Below are 18,153 nucleotides of genomic sequence, written 5' to 3'. Positions count from 1 at the left end.
GCTCAGAAATGAATGAAAATAATCACATGGTGGCAGAGAGAGGACCGGAGGGCAGAGCTCTAGTTCTGGCCCCTTCCAGCCTTCTTCCGTGTCAAATCTACACATCAGTCTCCTGGTGCTTGGTGATGGAATTGGTCGTACTGTCTGTTCCTTTGCCTTTTAGGACAAACGGAAGCCCATAGCTAAAAAGGCCTGGGAAAAAATAACTTTACAGCCCACTGTATAAATACACAGACATACAATATATTTTTCATGGATGCCACAGAAATTAATTTCAGAATAAACAGAATTTTAAATCTAGATATATAACTAAGCCATCATAAATAGGATTTGGATGTTATAATTAAAAAATCAGATGAAGGCAACACGGATACTCATTCACACATACTCCTAAAACATGTTACAGAAAATTGTGTTAGCGGTCCTCATTTTCCTTAAAAAACAGAAAACTAAAACACAAAAGGGTAGAATCTTACAGAATCAAGTCAGTCTTCTGTATCAGGGTGTCTCAGCCTTGATGCTACTGACATTGGAACTGAATCAGTCTGCGTTGTGGGGGGCTGTACTGTGCATCCCAGGAAGTTCAGCGGTAACCCTCGCCTCCACCCACTAAATGCCAATAGTGCCCGCCCAACGTCAGCGGTCACGACCCAAAACGTCTGCAGACGTTGCGAAGTGTCCCCAGAGAGGCAAAATTGTCCAGTTGGGAACCACCGTTCTATATAAAATTCAAATCCCATCCGTAACGATCTACCAAACCCTGAGCAACATTCAGACTACACGCTTTAGGACAAAGAATATATCTGCTGATATATAACCACGCCAGCACTTTTTTTCTTCATGCTAACACTTTTCTCTTTAAACTATAAAATCTGTATTCATTAGGAATGGCAAACACTAGCAGCCGACGTAGCTCCACGTTCGCCGAATTACAGCTTTGCAAGGTTCACTTAAATGTAAACCATTAATCATCAAGTAAAACTCTCCGATCAGTAGAAGGGTCAGTTTCCAAAATGGTTTCTTAAAATCTCATCACTTGCCGTGAACCTAAAACTGCGCTAAAAAGAAAAGTCTTTATAAAAAAAAAAGATTTATCCCTAAACTTCAATGAAATGGCCCTTTCATCCATCCCTGCTGAGGGAGATGTGAAAGGTCCAGATGCCGAAGTATGGCCAGAGAGCTGAGGGCCACTCACAGCAGCGAGGCAGACAGAAGCCATCAGCAATGCAGATGACAAGCAAGATTCCCAAACTGCGTGCTGCCTCCAAAGCAAACATGCCTTCTCACAACATCACTTCATGGGAATCTGGACTTGATCGCAAACACACAAAAGCCAAGAAAAATGGTTTAGGAAATTCAACGTGACCTTGTTCTTCAGTAGAAATTCTCCCCAGAAATCTACAAATTTTATAGAAACTAGTCTTTGAGGGGCGCCTGGGTGGCTCCGTCGGTTAAGCGTCTGACTTCGGCTCAGGTCATGATCTCACGGTTCGTGAGTTCGAGCCCCGCGTCGGGCTCTGTGCTGATGGCTCAGAGCCCGGAGCCTGCTTCGGATTCTGTGTCTCCCTCTCTCTCTGCCCCTCCCCCATTCATGCTCGGTCTCTCTCAAGAATAAACATTAAAAATTTTTTTTTCAATAAAAACAAAGAAACTAGTCTCTGAATCTTCTCCCCAACAGAACGCCCTGCAATAGCTCTCACTCAAGATGAACGTTCGGTGGCCCATCACAGAAACAATCAGGGTTATGTTTTTATTGTTTGATTATAGGAAAACTTCAATTCCTTGTTCCAGTCACTGGCAAAAAACAGGTAATTCTTCTTGGGCTTGTGTCACCTGACTGGTCTGCTCTCTACGGAGATACAAATATACATTCCTAATGATTTCAACACAGATCCGATCTTCCCCTCCTACACAAACTACTGACATCACCTCCAAATGAATTTGAGTTCCCTAGAGCTAGAGATCTTGGATCCTAATTCCAATTCTACCACTGCCCAGCTCTGCGAACTTGGGCAAATTACTTACCGTCTTCGAGACTCTATCCTTATACGTAAGAGAGAGGAGAATGGTACCAACCGCCTAAGATTATTGGGCAGATTAAATGCATTAGTCCATGTAAAGAATTTAATACAGTGCCAGCCAAGTGATCAAGACAGTTTCACTAGTTCAACTGGATAAAAGAAAACGCAGACGGCACAGAGGCTGAAAATACTGCCTCATGGCTTAGCCATGATGCTGAGTTCCATTTAGTCAAATCGTTACCCAAATCTCACGTTATACCAGATCCTAAGTATGTATCGTATTTGGTCTTGGGCAACTATCGACCTGAATTAGAGAACACTGCTAAAACATTTTTTAAGACATTTTTGTCCTAAACTGGGTTGTGATAAAGTCAGGCTGTATCATCTTTTAAAAGGCTTAGTCGGTTAAGCGTCTGACTCTTGATTCCAGCTCAGGTCACGATCTCACGGTCTGTGAGTTTGAGCCCCGCTTGGGGCTCCATGCTAACAGCACAGAGCCCGCTTGGGATTCTCTCTCTCTGCCCCTCTCCAACTTGATCCCAGCTCTCTCTCTCTGTCTCTCAAAAATAAACAAACTTTAAAAATAAATAAGTTCCCAAAATTCTGCTTTCCTTGAGGAAATAGCTACTCAACTTCATCAAACCACCAAAGAAAACCCTCACGGGGCCTCTTGTTCTGAAGATACCCCGTTTCTTTGTTTCAAATGCAGGTGCCAACCACAGAGATTCACATTTAGGCATCCGGTGGAGGCTTAAGAGCCCACGACGACTTTAAGACACTCAAGTGACACAAACCTAAGTTAGATTTCTGACCCTATCATTTGGCGTAGCTCTTGGGTAAAGCAACCGTTCTCCGTGACTCATGGTAAAAGGAATCTACTTGATATCACCAAGATAACAGGCAAATAAGCATAAAGTTACATTCCCATCAAGAGCCCTCTGAACTCCAGAGATTTTGCAACGTCAGAAGCACATTTTCTTAACATTGCACGCAGTCCGCGAAAGGCGGGCCACCCTAGAATGGTTTTCGCCCCCCATTGTCACTTTCGGAACTGCTGACTCGTGTTTTCCTTTTTTTTATGATGGTAAAATACAAGACAATAAAAACTATGTGGTGAAAAGACAGACGCACAAATTACCCTCCACGGTAAATGCCAAGAGGCCCTGACCTGCTTGCTTCGTCTCCAGAATAAGGTATGGCAGAGTCTTGTCCTGATTATACAGCCAAGAGCTCACTGTAGCAGATGCTTTTCTTCTGACGTAGGCTTTGAAAAACAACAGGAGATTCCAACTTTACTCATATTTTGTTATTTATATTCCATCAATATTTACAGAAAAGATGCGCTGGCCTTCTCAAAGAGAATCTTAAGTGACCACAGTTTTAGAGCGTAAAATACAGTAGCCCAACAGATCTGTCCAAGGGCAGGAAGGAAACCGTTACAGCCGAAAGGCGAGGTCACCAAGAGAAACATCCCAAAGGTCAGTGGTTCTCAAGACCTAAAACGCTGAATGCTAGAATTTACAGTATGCCCAGACTTCACATCTTTGAACTTGGCACCGACTTTCGAGAGAATCCCTAAAGAATGAAAATCTTAAGGAAATGCAAGGTCCATGATAAGGTGGTATTTTGAGGACCCCATCCTAGCAAGGCAAGTCACGCCTGAAAAGGTGGGGAGGCGGCTTATAACTTTTTATCTTCTCAGAAAACCGTAAGCGGTTCAGAAATACTGCCTACTGGAGACTACTTCTGGACAGCAAACAATTCATCTACTACCTGTGGACAAAAACCCCATAGCATCACGGCCTTGGTAAGAGACTTCATTTCCCACATCAGTAGCCGTGACTGCCTCGGTCTAGAACCACGAGGCTAAATCTAACACACTCGTGTGTGCATATAGGTATACACGTGGAACGCGTGTCCACGTACATGTGTTACATATATGTGCGTGCATGGGACCTCACATGCACACAGGTGTACACACACATAGATTTCCTATCTATATACTAAGCAAAAAAAAAAAATCTCTTGGGCTTGTAAGTACAGCTTACCTGCTTGTTGGTGAAACACTAGTCCTACGCTATGCACATTCTTGGTGGGAAAAAAACAAGGGCAAGTGGATATTTTTCATAAAAAAACAGGAGCTGTAAAGAAAACCTGTGTATGGAGAAATTCTTTGCTCTCCAGCCGGGTGGTGAGGAGAATGCAGGGCATCTCCCTAGGACTCAGGAAGTGCTCTCGGCTCCTATTTTAATTACAAAAGAGGTAGCAAGATCTGGGATTGGGGTGAGGCAGGCAGGGCAAAAGGGGTGGGGGGGGGGCTGGCTGGCAGGGGACTGGCAGGAAGTGAAGACAGTTCAGGCAGACAGTTCAGGGAGCTGGGGACAACCCAGTGCCTGGCGAGCAGGTGGCCCCGCATCTGGGGGGCAGGTTAACAAAGTTAAAGAGAGTTCCTTTCCATAGGATGGCTCTTTTTCTTTCCCCCTGTGCCCGAGAAACTCTCTCTGTTTGCAAAGCACAGGACCGGGAACAAGAAGCAGCAGGAAGAAAGAGCCCCTGCCCAAGAAATAACTGGGGAAAACACTCCCCTTGCTTCCATACTGCGCTCATCTTCACAGAGCATTCCTCCCAAACAGGCAGGACCCAAGAACAGATGAGGGCGAGAATCTGAGGGATGCTTTTCCATCTCTCTGGGCTCTGACGTTCCGGGCGGCATGCATGGCCTCAGGACCTGGGCACACGGCTCCTCACAGAGTGACAAGCCCGCAGGTGGAAACTGCCAGCTGCCCGCCCTAGCTTCTCATCACACCCTTCACCTGGAAGATTCCCTCACTGCCGCCACTCTTATGTCGGACTCAACTCAGGACTCACTAAGGACACTTTCATTGGCCCCAGATGTCTTAGCTTGCATCAAAGAAATCCCCTTTCCATCCAGTCGTGCTGAGATACTGAGGGATGGCAGGAATATCTTGCTGCATTTTTTAACATCCCAAGACGGCTTAGCTCACATCATCAGAAGAACAAAATACGCGTGGGAATGAGCAGATGCAAACCTATACTAAGTTTTTTTTTAGTGTTTATTTTTGAGAGAGAGAGAAAGAGACAGAGGGTGAGCAGGGGAGGGTCAGAAAGAGAGGGAGACAGAATCTGAAGCAGACGCCAGGCTCTGAGCTGTCAGCGCAGAGCCCGGAGGTGGGGCTGGAACTCACAAACCACGAGATCATGACCTGAGCTGAAGTGGGACGCTTAACCGACTGAGCCACCCAGGCGCCCTGATGCAAACCCATATTAAATGACAATGGCAGGCACTATAAAAGGTATAGTGTTACTGTCACCTAGCACTCAACACTTAGTTCAAAGTCCATGGAAAGATTTCGTGGAGGCAATAAGAATAAGCTTTAATGCAACACACACACATACTATTGTAGGCTGCCTAAATTCCTCTAGTTAGAACAACCAACTGGTAACTTGGGTCGAGGTTAACACACGAGGATACTTGCAATACAAAAGGATTGAGAATTAAAAGAAAAATCCATAAACAATTCCCCAAACCAACGGCCAACGGCTCTCCAGGCAAGTAAAGCCAGGTCCCTTGTGTGTACTTTGACCTTCAGTGAACATCAGCACCCACACAGGGATTTTCTGAGGGCCCGATGTGAATCGGCAGCCCAGCTTATAATTCACGGAGAACATCTCTCCTCCACTGCAGCTCAGAGGAGAGCCTGACAGTGGGCCCAGTAATCTAGTATGTGATAACCTCCTTTATGAAAAACGCACGTCGTGAAGATTCTAATTAGAAGCCACGAAATCCCTATCACGAATACATCATGACAGGGTTATCTCTGCAGAGCTTGCTCTAATGGAAGACGCACTGACACCTCTCATGAAACTTTTGCTGCCAAAGAATCTAAGTAAACACGTGCAACCTCTTTGATCACACATCTCCACTCCCAGGAAATATTATCCTCAAGAAATAGACAAGGGTACATGATCTAGGTATAAGAACATTCATGTGCGGTTTTCTAGAAAAGCATGAACCTAAAATGGTGATATAAATGATGATACATGCCCAGGAGGAACAGGCAGGGTCATTCTTAGACCTGTAAACGTAGGTAGGACTCCTACCCTGGGCTGTAGGCTCCTCAGCGTGCCCTGCACATCACAAAGACAAAAAAAAAAAAAAAAAAAAAAATGTAGCAAATAAACAGAAGTTCCTCAAAGAATGAATCATGGCTGTGGGTGGAAAATATTTTTGTATGTACAGTTATGACAGTTATTCGATGTGAACAACTGTTTACCATTAATAACAGCAAAAGTTTCTGAAAACTCCGAACAGAATTTGGCCGTTTCACTTTAAAAAACTGTGCTCTTAAAATTTTAGAGAAAAATTTCATCAAACAGAAACGATACGTGACGCATACATACAACAAAACTAAAATTTCAAGAAAATATGTAAAACAGAACATTATGGAAATAAAAACATTTACTAGACCAAGAAGGAAAATATGCACACACACATAATCCCCAAACACATTTTTATGCAGATAATTTTGTGGCCAAGATGCATTAAGGTTTAGTTTCATCTGAAAACAGATTTTTAGGGGCGCCTGAGTAGCTCAGTCGGTTAAGTGTCTGACTTCAGCTCAGGTCAGGATCTCGTGGTCCGTGAGTTCAAGCCCCGTGTTGAGCTCTGTGCTGGCAGCCTGGAGCCTGGAGCCTGCTTTGGATTCTGTGTCTCCCACCCTCTCTGCCCCTCCCCTGCTCACACTCTTTCTCAAAAACAAACAAACATTGAAAACAGATTTTTAATGAATTAACATGGTTTCTCTATAATATACAAAGCATTGGAAAGTTTAAGGAATAGTGAAAATTCACAGTACTAATGATAGGATTTATATAATGAAAATATTGAGTACTTTCTGCAATACCAGTGATCACATGTAACCCTATTATTTTTCTAATCTAAATATTGCTGTATGAGTGAAATAGATAAAAGGGATTAAGAGTATACTGATCTTGATGAGTAGTGAGCAAGGTAGAGTTGGTGATTTATTACACTGCACACCTGAAACCAATAACACTATGTTAATTATACTTCAATTAAAAAAAGAAAAACAAATAGTGCTGTATGAGCTTTGTTGACAATGCCAATTACTACTGTCCTGCCTTACAATGCAGGCCTTTTCCAAACTCAATTAAAAATCTAACAACCACTATGACTCAAGGAAGGTCTTTTACTTTGGCGTTAATGCCAATAAAACATAAATTGTAAACATCTTGACAATAACCATATAGTGATTTTGTTGAAAGACGGACAAGAAAAATAGATTTATGGAAAATATATTACGGACAACATGGTGTATTACTCATGCGAGTATCACTGGCCTATCAACAGAATGGCCAGGCATTTGCAACTGTAATTATTCTCTTTTACCCTTGATATTCTGCTTTCAGCAAGAAAAACACAGCTTTACACAAATTGTTTGATTGTGCCCTCGTGACACATGACCTCATGTCGAGGTAGGCAAAGACATTTTATTTACTGGTTGGTAAGCTTGATTTAGAACTTTTAAATACTTAGATATGTGACAGAGGTCTGCATTTGTACTCTTGCCCCCGGCCCCGAAAAGGACACGTGCAAGTTTTGCGACAATTAAAACTTTTCTCAACTCTTAAACGAAAAACATTATAGATGTGCTTTTATAGAAACATATATAGAGAGGCATGGAAAACAAACATTCCAAAACATTGACAGTAGGACCTGGGGGGGGCACCTGGGTGGCTCAGTCAAGCATCGGACTTTGGCTCAGGTCATGGTCTCACGGTTTGTGAGTTCAAGCCCTGCATCGGGCTCGCTGCTTTTAGCGCAGAGCCCCCTTCAGAGCCTCTGTGCCCCCCCCCACCCCCTGCTTCTCCCCGCCCCCTCTCAAAAATTAAACAAACATTAAAATTAAAAAATTAAACAAACATTAAAAAAAAGCAGGACTCAGGGAGTTTCTGTCTCTTGCTTATGGCATTTTCTAAATTTAGTACCTATCTTTGCTAGATTAAGGAAAGAAGAAATTAACAATGATGTGGCAAATAGTACATTACTTTTGACATGGTGATGTCAATTACTGATGACGTAGTAAATCCGTGTTCAGGAAAGTTGTTTAAAGCCTGAACATTCCTAATTCTAAATATAGTCCCTTAAATGTAATTTAACTATGTATGAAGTTAGTAACACCAAGAATTTATTAACAGTAGCTACACACAAGCATGTGGTCTATGGACAAACAAACTTCTTTTAAAGTGAACTTTAACACACAAGAAATGGACTTCACGAACACATGCTTCTGGAGAGAAGGCCACTTATCTCCATCATGTATCCCATGGTCAGTGGGTACTACTCAAATGTTATTAGTGGACAAAAAAAAAAAAAAAAAAAAGGTATTTAAAAGAATTACAGATTTCTTTTCGGGCCCAATGTTGGGTAGGAACCCACGTAAAAAAGTTTAGTCTTCCAACATCTCCCAAGTCTTTTACCTTCATGACTCTAAACGACCAACCAGTAGTAAAAATAAGCCTATCCCAAAGTGCAAACATTCAACCTTGCCTACCTTTTCTTTGTAATAACTCACTTAAAAAAAAAAAAAAAATCTACACATAAAATCCTTTTATACAGAGATGATTTTCATCCTGCAGAACGATACTGCAGCGTGGGTGAAGGTATTAAATTTACAGCCCCCTGTGTGTCACTCCCTCGCTGTGGCTGGATTTCAACAGACAAGAACTCCAACACCTTTCCCCGTAACTGGCAGAGTCAGGTGACAGGAGGTCATGTGACGGGAGACGCCAGATTTAAATTGGGGACTCAAGTTGCATACTTTAGACCTGGTGGACACATTTTCCGAAAAGCTCTAGGCAAGGCTGAGATTCCTGTTTTAATCAAGGAATGCTCTCTAGAAATGTCCGGCCGTGTGGTCAGTGATCATGCCATGGGTGTTAATAAGCTGAAGTACTACACAACCGATATGCAGAAACGCTGGGAAAGTTGCCAGAACCCTGAATTGAAAGAGAAGATTCCATCAGAAAACCTCAAAGGCAAACACGGGGATAATGGATAGCTAGAACTGGGGAAACAAATGAGTCCTACCCTTTCTTGTAATAAACACATCTCACAACGCTAGTTTTCAAAGTGTCTCGTTACATAAATCTTCCTACCATCCTCATGGGGTCAGGGCCGGCCGCTTTAGAAACCACATTTTACAAGGAAACAAGAGTGTATGTCTTCTTTAAGTAAAAAGAAAAGCAGATAAAAATTAATGGCGTGATTCAACATTTTCCTACTGGGTTTCAAGGTTTCTGGAGTGTGGATTACCTGTTAACCCAAACCCCCATGCAATTTAACTCAAAAATCATTTACGAACCGCCTACTGCCCTTCAAAGAGCCCAGAAACAACGGTACAAGCAGAAGGCAAATGACACCAACAGGACAGAAAAGAGTGACAGTGAAGAGTACAGAGGTTCTGGAGACAAAGGTCTGTGTTCAAATCCTAACGATCACTTTCTAACTGTGTGACACTCGGCCACGTACTTAACCTCTCTGTGTCTCACTTTCTTCATCTATGGGGACTTCCTCCTTGAGCTGGCAAATCGATTACATGAGTTGCTGAATGCCCAGTACTCAGGAACATGCCTGGCACACAGTAAGCCCTCGATAAACATCAGCCATATTTATTATTGTCCTCAAAGAATTGTAAAATGCTTCACGATCAAGGAAAAAATGTTAGAAGCATCACCCCTCTCACCACAAAAGGATCAGTACTTGGGGGAAAAATAAAGGCGATACAAGGAGAGAATCCTATCCATAAGGACCTCTCAGTGGAAACAAGGTGACAAAACTTATGAGTGCGATATTTAAACTCTTGAGGCTCAGTTTACTCATTTGAAAGGGAGAAAAAGATAGGTAAACCCTCTAGCAAACCAGGGTAAATTCCTAACAAGACCAGGGCAGAAAGAGGCAGAGCCAAGTTCAGAGGAAAGAAAGAGAGGTAGGAGGTCACCGTGAACTAGACCAGTCAGGGATAGTTTCAAAAAGGCGCTAGCCAGGCAGGACATCTGATCAGCAGAGAGCACAGCACACACAAAGGTGTGGAGAAGGACCTGTAAGAGATCCTCGAGGGTAGAATTCACATGGGGAAAATAATACAGAGTTGCAAGATCAGAAGGCCTGGAAAACCAGACTAAGGAATGTGAGCTTGATTTTATAAGCAATATGGACACGCTTGAGACAGAATTCTGGAAAGGCAAAATCTGCCAGAAGTGTACAGGTTGAAAGGGAGGAAATTAATAAATGCAATCTAGCACAAGAAACGATCCTGGGGAACAGCGTTAAGGTCAAGATCTCCCTGCCCCGCTGCATTCTGGAATTTCATTCACCATCAAGAGCCCCTGACTCTTACTTTCTAAGTTACTGTAACTAATCTCTTCTTGTGCACCTGCCATGTGCCAAGTCTCAAATTCTAATCATCATGCAAGGTTGACACTATTATGCCCACAGAAATAAAGCCCAGGAAGGTCAGAAAACCCAAGATCCCACAGGGGTGAGGGGTGCAGCTGGGCTCCCCACAGCTACATCTTTTCTACTTTTAAGGATGAAGTGCTTTTCATTTGGCCCAGAGGGGCATTGAGGTGTGGGGAACTATTGCTAAGCTTAATGGAGACTCAGTGTTTGCTCATTTTTGAACGTTCAGTTCCCTGCAGATGATATGAAAATGTTACGTAGTAGTTACTCTGCAAAATTTTGAAACTCATCAAGAAGGCATCCTCACAGAAACAGGAATAAGAGTGCACTTACGGTGATGAGCGCAGAGTAGTAACACATAGGATTGTTGAATCCTTCTATTGTACCCCTGACACTAATATAACACTGCATATTAATTACACTTCAATAAAAACTAAATTTAAAAATTAGAAAAAAAACAAGGGTTCCTGGGTGGCTCTTCAAATTGAGTGTCCAACTTCGGCTCAGGTCAAGATCTCACAGTTCCGGAGTTCGAGCCCCGCGTGGGGCTCTGTGCTGACAGCTCAGAGCCTGGAGCCTGCTTCAGATTCTGTGTCTCCTCCTCTCTCTGCCCCTCCCTGACTTGTGCTCGTTCTCAAAAATAAAGAAACGTTAAAAAAAATTTTTTTTTAACTAAAAAAATAAAGTCTCCTATTTCTTAATCAATTTCAATGGAAGGGCACATTCAAGGCGAGTGTCCTTAGAGGTGACCCCACTTAAAGCCAGCAGAGCTAAAAAAGCAAACACTGCCCTCCCTTGCCACCACTCTGATTAAACAGTGGAGGCCCCGCCCATGCTGGTTCGTGCCTGATTTGAGAGGTGAGAACAGCAAGCTACACGATATGGGGAGAACAGCCCCTCCCTGCCAGGCCAGGGAGATCAGGGCTCCCTGCTGGTAACAACTGTCCAGCTTACAGCTGCTCTCAGGGCTCTGCTGTCCCCAACATGGCAGGGGCCAAAAAATGAGTATCTGACAACAGAAACCTTGACCAAGTGTGCAGAAAAGGCAAGGCGCTATAACTCCATTGTGAAAAAGGAGGACCCCAGCAAACGGCCCGACTCTATTTTATCGCTGTCAGAGGAGTCGGCTTCAGGATCTGCCAGAACAAGGAGCCCCCAAAAATAAGTCTTGATTTTTTTTTTTTTTTGCTCGAGGCAATAAATATCACTGAGACCTAAAACAAAATAAAAATACTATAGAAGCGGGGAGAGAAATAGGCTCAAGAATGACTTCCAGCTTAAAAAGCTATTTGAACTCTAGGTTAACAATCAAAACCAAGACACCTTCCCAAATTAAGTGGAAACAAGGAAGGTGATTCCACCTGAGAGTAAGAAATGGGTGTAGCTGGGACATTTTCACCAACAATGTATCTCAAGACGTTAATAACCTGCCTTCTATGCTTGTATTCATGACACTTACGGACATTTTACATATTTATTCTGAAAATCAAAGCAGTCCTATACCTTCCATCAATAATCCTCAAAAGATCTTTTGTTTACATGGCCAGGGGGCCATACCTTTTCCTAAAATAGACAAGTCCAGCTCCTGTATGTGTTCAGCTGCCCCTCCACTACCCTAGCTGCTGCCTACGTGGCCCCAGGGACATGGAAACACCATCCACTTCAAAATATCAACAACATGTTTGCAAAATAATCTTGCCACTTGGTTGAGCCTTTTCTGTTTGCTTAAAAAAAAAAAAAAAAAAAAAAAAAACAAAGGGCTTCTGGTTACAGACATACCCCAACTTAGTTTCTGCCAACACCAAACTTTTTAACAGCTTAACTCCAAACGCTGAAAAAACGAGTTTTCGCAGAAGTGCGCACACAATTTAATTGAGAGAAGCCATGAAAATGTAAGGTCACGAAGGAACTGCATGGGGAGTGTGGGGCCCTCGGCCTCTCCAATCCCGAGGAACATTCTGAAGTCGGTAGCCATCAGCCGACGGCACAAACCTCACGGGCATCTCGCTGGCCTGCAGTAAAAGCCCTGATGGCTTTTTAAAGCAGGCAAGCGCAGGCCAGAAGGCTGTGCTTGCAACATGCACAGGAATCAATTCCACGAGGCAACGCTCCACGGGCTGGCTCCGTGGTTCTCAATTAGGAGTGATTTCACTCCCGGTGGCTCATGAAGCAACGTCTGGGAACATTTCGGTTGTCACAACTTGGGGGTTCTGCCAGCACCTACTGGGTAGAGACCGGTGATGTTCAACATCCTACAAGGCACAGGGCCGGCTCCCGACAGCAAAGAATGAAGGGAGCCACAATGTCAATGGCACCCGGTTTGAGAAATCCTGGTCCCGCTCTAAACAGCAGCTGCTAGTCACAAGAAGCTCCCACTCTGCTGTTGTCTGGCCACGCTCACATAAAGCTAATACATGCAACATCTTGTTCCCCCCCTTCTTTTTTCTCAATTGCTAGTGTTAGTTACCCTCAAACTGCTGTCCAACAAGCAACAAGTCATTATGCCTAAATCACAATGGAAAAAGTTAGCAAAGACACCAGTTACCAGGGCACTACTTAGCGATGAGTCGGTACGGTTTTGCTGTCCTTGGAAACATATCACTTCCACGGTTACTGTTTCTCCTGTGACAGGACATCCCATGATTTTCTTCACTGGAGAATTTCACGAAATTTAACAAAAGGATGGCCTGTTAGAAGACACTACCAGAGACAGACAGGATCTATATTAGGAGTTTGTCTCTAATACAGCACCGTGTTGCCTCCCTGACTGGCCTTGATGGCCTCCCAAGGTCACTACAATTATGGGTGGAACTTTGTTGATTAGAATATTGTACTACAAATACATCACAAGATTAAAAGCATAAATCGTTTTTTTGGTTTTTTTTAATGTTTTTATTTTTGAGAGAGAGAGAGAGAGAGAGAGCGCAAGCGTGAGCATGAGCGGGGGGGAGAGAGAGAGAGAGAGAGAGAGAGAGAGAGAGACACACACACACACACACACACACACGCACACACACAGAATCCGAAGCAGGCTCCAGGCTCTGAGCTGTCAGCACAGAGTCTGACACAGGGCTTGAACTCACAGACCACGAGATCATGACCTGAGCTGAAGTCGGACGCTTAACCTACTGAGCCACCCAGGTGCCCCAAAAGCATAACTTTAAATAAATGAAAATTTCCCCCAAATACGTGAGTCACCAGCAACAGAGAAAAAAGGCTCTGGATTCTGTAATAAGCTCTTCAACCTTGGGCTTGTGACTTGACATCTGTAGGCTAAGATCCATCATCCAGAAAACTGAAGGGGATGGACTAGATGATCGCCAAAGGCCAGCTTCATATTAATCACTGAAATAAAATCCAACAACCAGGTTTCCTTACACTTAACCAAGGTATGGTGTAAGGAAAAAGTATTTCAGAGAAAGTGCTGGCAGGTCACAGCTGTCCCATGTTATCCTGCAGTTCCCCCCCACTTGCACTAGGGGGCAGAGTTCTGCCCAGGGGGAGGTCACAAGCCCCCTCCCCTCCTTGGTCCAAAAACCGGCTTCAACGGGACTGAAACCCCCAACAAAACCGAATACAAATCCTACCGCTCGCGAGCTTTCCCAAGGGACCCAGAACACACAAAAAAATAAAAAAATAAAAAAATACGAATTAGTGTCCTGCAGGCGGAGCCCAGGTTTTCTTACAGATGAAAGCAATTAAACACAGCCCACTGGTCCATCTTTGGTTAACCTGCAACTCCAGGAAAAAGTTCTGGTGTTTTCTTACAGTCATGAAAACAAAGCTCTGTGGGTTAAAAAAAAATGCTATAGTCTCAACCACAGATTTCCTTAAAAGAAAAAAAAATATATGAATGGATAATTCCTTTCCAGTCTACTTTTCACGGCAAATGTGGGTATCACATATGAGATGCCACCTTGAAAAAAGTGGATATTGCTGTTAGGCAAGAATGTATTTATTACTTTGGCCATTAAATACAGTTGTCTAAGAATAAGGTAGGCATCCATCAGGAGGAATGACTTGAAATATTATATCCAATTAAATAGGATAAAGCAAGTTAGCGAACAGGGGCAAGCCCTCACCAATCTAATTTGCTGGAAGATTCCAAAACTGTCCTGGATTCACGAAACGTCCCCTGGCTTCCAATGAAAGTCACATCAGACTCCCTTAAGTCAACTCAGTTTACTTTGAGCCACTTCAAACCTCAAACTTAAAACAGAATTTATTAAATAAACACAACCAAGAAAGGAGAGGGAGCCAAGAAACCACTGTAACTATCCAACCCAGGGAGGGGGAAAAAAAAAGAAAAAAAAGGTTCTCAAGTCAAGGGTTTCAAGTAACCGTGGTGTCCCGCCCTCAATGGCCCTAAAAGGGGCATCAGCTTAAACGTTAAAAATAATCACTGTTTGCCCTAAACGATTTTCTTTAAATTCGAATTCACAATCTGCCAAGGACCGTCAGCACAAGCACATGATCTTTTGATCTCTGCCTCTGGAGTGATCTCAAACCCTGAATGAGCACATCTTGGGGAGCGCTACCACCTAGACTCCAAAGGTCCCGTAGGCAGAAAACACAGTGAATGATTAAACCCTCGCCTCGCTTCTCGCACTTCATTAAGCCGTCTCCTCTGGAAGGGTTTGTGCCCCTCTCACAGGAAGCCGGCACGTTTTGCAAAGGAAATACCAGACCAGAACTTTCTTGGAGAAAGGCACGTCCCGGTAGAACATTCGATTGGGCTTCCCGCACCCCGGCAGCCGCGGCCCGGCGCCCGGCGCCTCACCTCGCGCGGGGCGCCGCAGGGACACCCGGTGAGCCAGCCACCCACGCGGAAGGAGGCTCACCTTCGCTACGTCCCGGAGCGCGGGACAAAACAAAACCTGCCTCGGCTTACTCATCCGGAGACTCCCCGGGGGTGATTTCAGGCGACTCCCGGAAAGTTTTGCCCTCCCGGGCTTAGTTAGGACAGGGTCCCAAGCGTGCGCGCGGCGCGGTGGGTAGATCCCTCCCGGGGCGCGGGGGCCAGGTCCCGGCAGGGTCGCCGGCGCGAGCGCACTCACCTCGGGGAAGAAGTTGTCCATTGTTCCAGGGCGCTCCCCAACTTGCCCGAGTCCCGCGTCCGGCTCGCGGAAGTCAGCCCAGCAGACGGTCCGGGGAAACCATGCGTGTCACGGCGCGATTCCCAGGAACCCGAGCCCGCGGGGCTCCCCGGCTGCCATCGCCTTACCCCCTTCTCGTCTTTCGCACCTTTTGTTTGCCCAAACCCAAGTCTCTAACTCATCCGTCCCAACTGCAGCCTTTGTCTCCCTGCCTCCAAGTTCCTTACTTCTGCGCGCAGCGCTCGCGAGCGGAGAACAGCTGGTGACACATTCTTCCCCCGGGCTGGGGGAGGGCGGCGGGGGTCTTGGGAGCGCGCCCCCTCCTCCTGCGCCCCAGCCGGAGGCGCTCGCCGCGACAGGGGGACAGCGGCCACAAAGCGTGCCCGGAGCAGCTACCCCAGCGCGAGCGCCGCCGCGGTGAGGGTTCGGGCGCCTGGACTCAGCCGGCTCACCGCAGCGCGGAGATTTGCAGACAGGAGCACTCGCCCCGCCCACCAGCCCCGCCCCGCCCCGCCCCTCCAGGCGCTGGGCCCCGCCCACTCGCCCGCCCCTCCAGGAGCCCAACCCTCAGCCAACCCCGCCCCGCGCTGCGGCAGGGTCCGGCCCCGCCCACCCCGCCTGGGGCGGACGCCGGCTCGGCGGCGAGAGGAGAGGACAGGGGAGGGGACGGGAGGGCCGGGCTGCACCCTCTGGTGTCTCCGCCTCCCCATCCAGGCGTGGGCGGAGGAGTCGACTCTACCCTCTGGTGATAGAGACCAAATAGTCACCGGGGAGGAGGGGTTGGGGGATTCTTTTGTGCCTTTGATCTTCAGCGGACCCTGGAACCCGCTCAACACGGATCTCATTAATGCAGCTCGGCAGATGAGCGACCCCGGGGAAGGAAGCGCGGTCGGCCGAGCTGCCCCGGCTGTTGGGCCAGATCAAAGCGGAGAACGGAGGCTGCTCAGAATTTCTAGAAGCTGCCTTCCCGTGTAGAGTTTCTGTCCTGCAGTCGGGTTCACAGACGTTTTCCTTAGCAGCCGGGGAATGTAGTTTTGTAACCTGGAAGAGGACATGGCCAGTTGCACCAGAAAAAAATGTAACCCTTTTCCTAGACCTGAAGGAAACAGGCAAAGGGAAGTGAGGTGAAGGATCAAACCACCTGATACGGAGTTGTTTCCTCTAAGGCAGGTCCTTAAACCTGAGCGTGCACAGGAACCACCTGGGATCTTATTAAAGTACAGGTTGGAATTCAGTGGGGCATTTCTAATAAGCTTCCAGGTGCCCTCAAACGGAGGCACCAGGCCCTGTGCTGGTCTGCAAACGGAAACCCGTCTGTAACAGGTAGAAAAATTGAGAGCAAAGGTTTAGGAACTTTTGTAGCCATTTAAAAATGCCTCGACAGCCAAACAAATGACCGGAGGACTCTCTCAACCGAGTGTAAACGAGCTTTGGTATTGTCGGATTCGTGGTGAGTCATGCCTGGCACAGCGGAGTTCTCCTATTGGTACCTGGCAAATTGGAAACGAAAACGACTGGTTCTTCGCCACAAGTGGTTTGCGAAGTTCTCTGCAAGGGATCTGCCAACTGCTACTCATCCTTTAAAACTCAAGTCAGAAAGTCACATCTTCCAGGGGCAGTCTTCCCAGAAATGCCAGGCCACTTACCCAGCCACACAACACGGGGTGTGCCTTATTCCTAAAACTGTTGAGGACACTGTATGGCTTAACGTTTTTTTTTTTGTTTTTTGTGGTTTTTTTTTTTTTGTTTGTTTTTGTTTTTTTTTTTTTGGTTTGTTTGAGGTTTTGTTTTGTTTTGTTTTTCTGGTGCCCTGTCTTTCTTCAGTTGGGAGAATTGAAGCTCGTTAACAGAGGGAACTGTGCTTTAAAATTTGTATCCCCAGCCTGTCTCAGAGAATGAAGGGATGTAGCATCCTTCTGTAATCCTTAGGTGAAAATCCAAGTGTGTCTGTAACCTGAATCTCAGAGCAGTGCTTCAGCATACATCTCATACCCACCCCGCTTCCCTTTGGAAAGAGTCAAGGTGTAAATTAATTGGTGACAGTGTGCTATGCTAGTGCCCTGATTCACGTTTACACACCTAAGCCATGGAAGCTTGTGTCCCGGGTTGCCAGCAAAATTAAGATGGGGCCAGGATAAATACCAACAATCCCAGGCACCAGCCAAAGTGCTCAAACGAGTCCTGGGGCCACCTGTGCCCAGATGCTGGCGTAAAACAATTAACAGTCATTTTGGTGTTAATCTGTATTGAACATCTCTCAAGAGAAATTACCAGGCAGCTTGTTCAAGCAAGTGTGTGGGTGTGGCTGGGTTCCCGGCATCAACCCAGCCACCAATGTCCTGCTCGGCTTTGGCCATGTCCTTTCAAAGTCACTTTCCAGTACTGGCTTCTCAATTGTAACAAATGTACCACACCAATACAGCACGTTAATTACAGAGACTGGAGGGAGGGGGGCGGTGAGGGGACACTTCCCTTTCAATTGTTCTGTAATCCTAAAACTGCTCAAAAACATAAAGTCTATTAATTTTTTAAA

The 18,153-nt window shown here is 45.6% G+C and overlaps 1 protein-coding gene across 1 annotated transcript in view; it reads right to left on the bottom strand.

The window, feature by feature from the left end:
* Positions 1–16,048, bottom strand: part of MYO10 (myosin X) — a 226,705-nt gene extending 210,657 nt beyond the window's left edge. Inside the window, exon 1 of the mRNA XM_042952894.1 lies at positions 15,582–16,048. Coding sequence (XP_042808828.1) covers positions 15,582–15,602 — 21 coding nt within the window. The 5' untranslated portion in view covers positions 15,603–16,048. The remainder of the gene's footprint in view (positions 1–15,581) is intronic.
* Between the last annotated feature and the right edge of the window lie 2,105 nt (positions 16,049–18,153).

This window comes from Panthera leo, chromosome A1 (genome assembly GCF_018350215.1).
Source record: "Panthera leo isolate Ple1 chromosome A1, P.leo_Ple1_pat1.1, whole genome shotgun sequence".
NCBI lineage: Eukaryota > Metazoa > Chordata > Mammalia > Carnivora > Felidae > Panthera > Panthera leo.
Note: the sequence above shows the minus strand (reverse complement) of the source record. Positions and strands in the feature narration are given on the sequence as shown.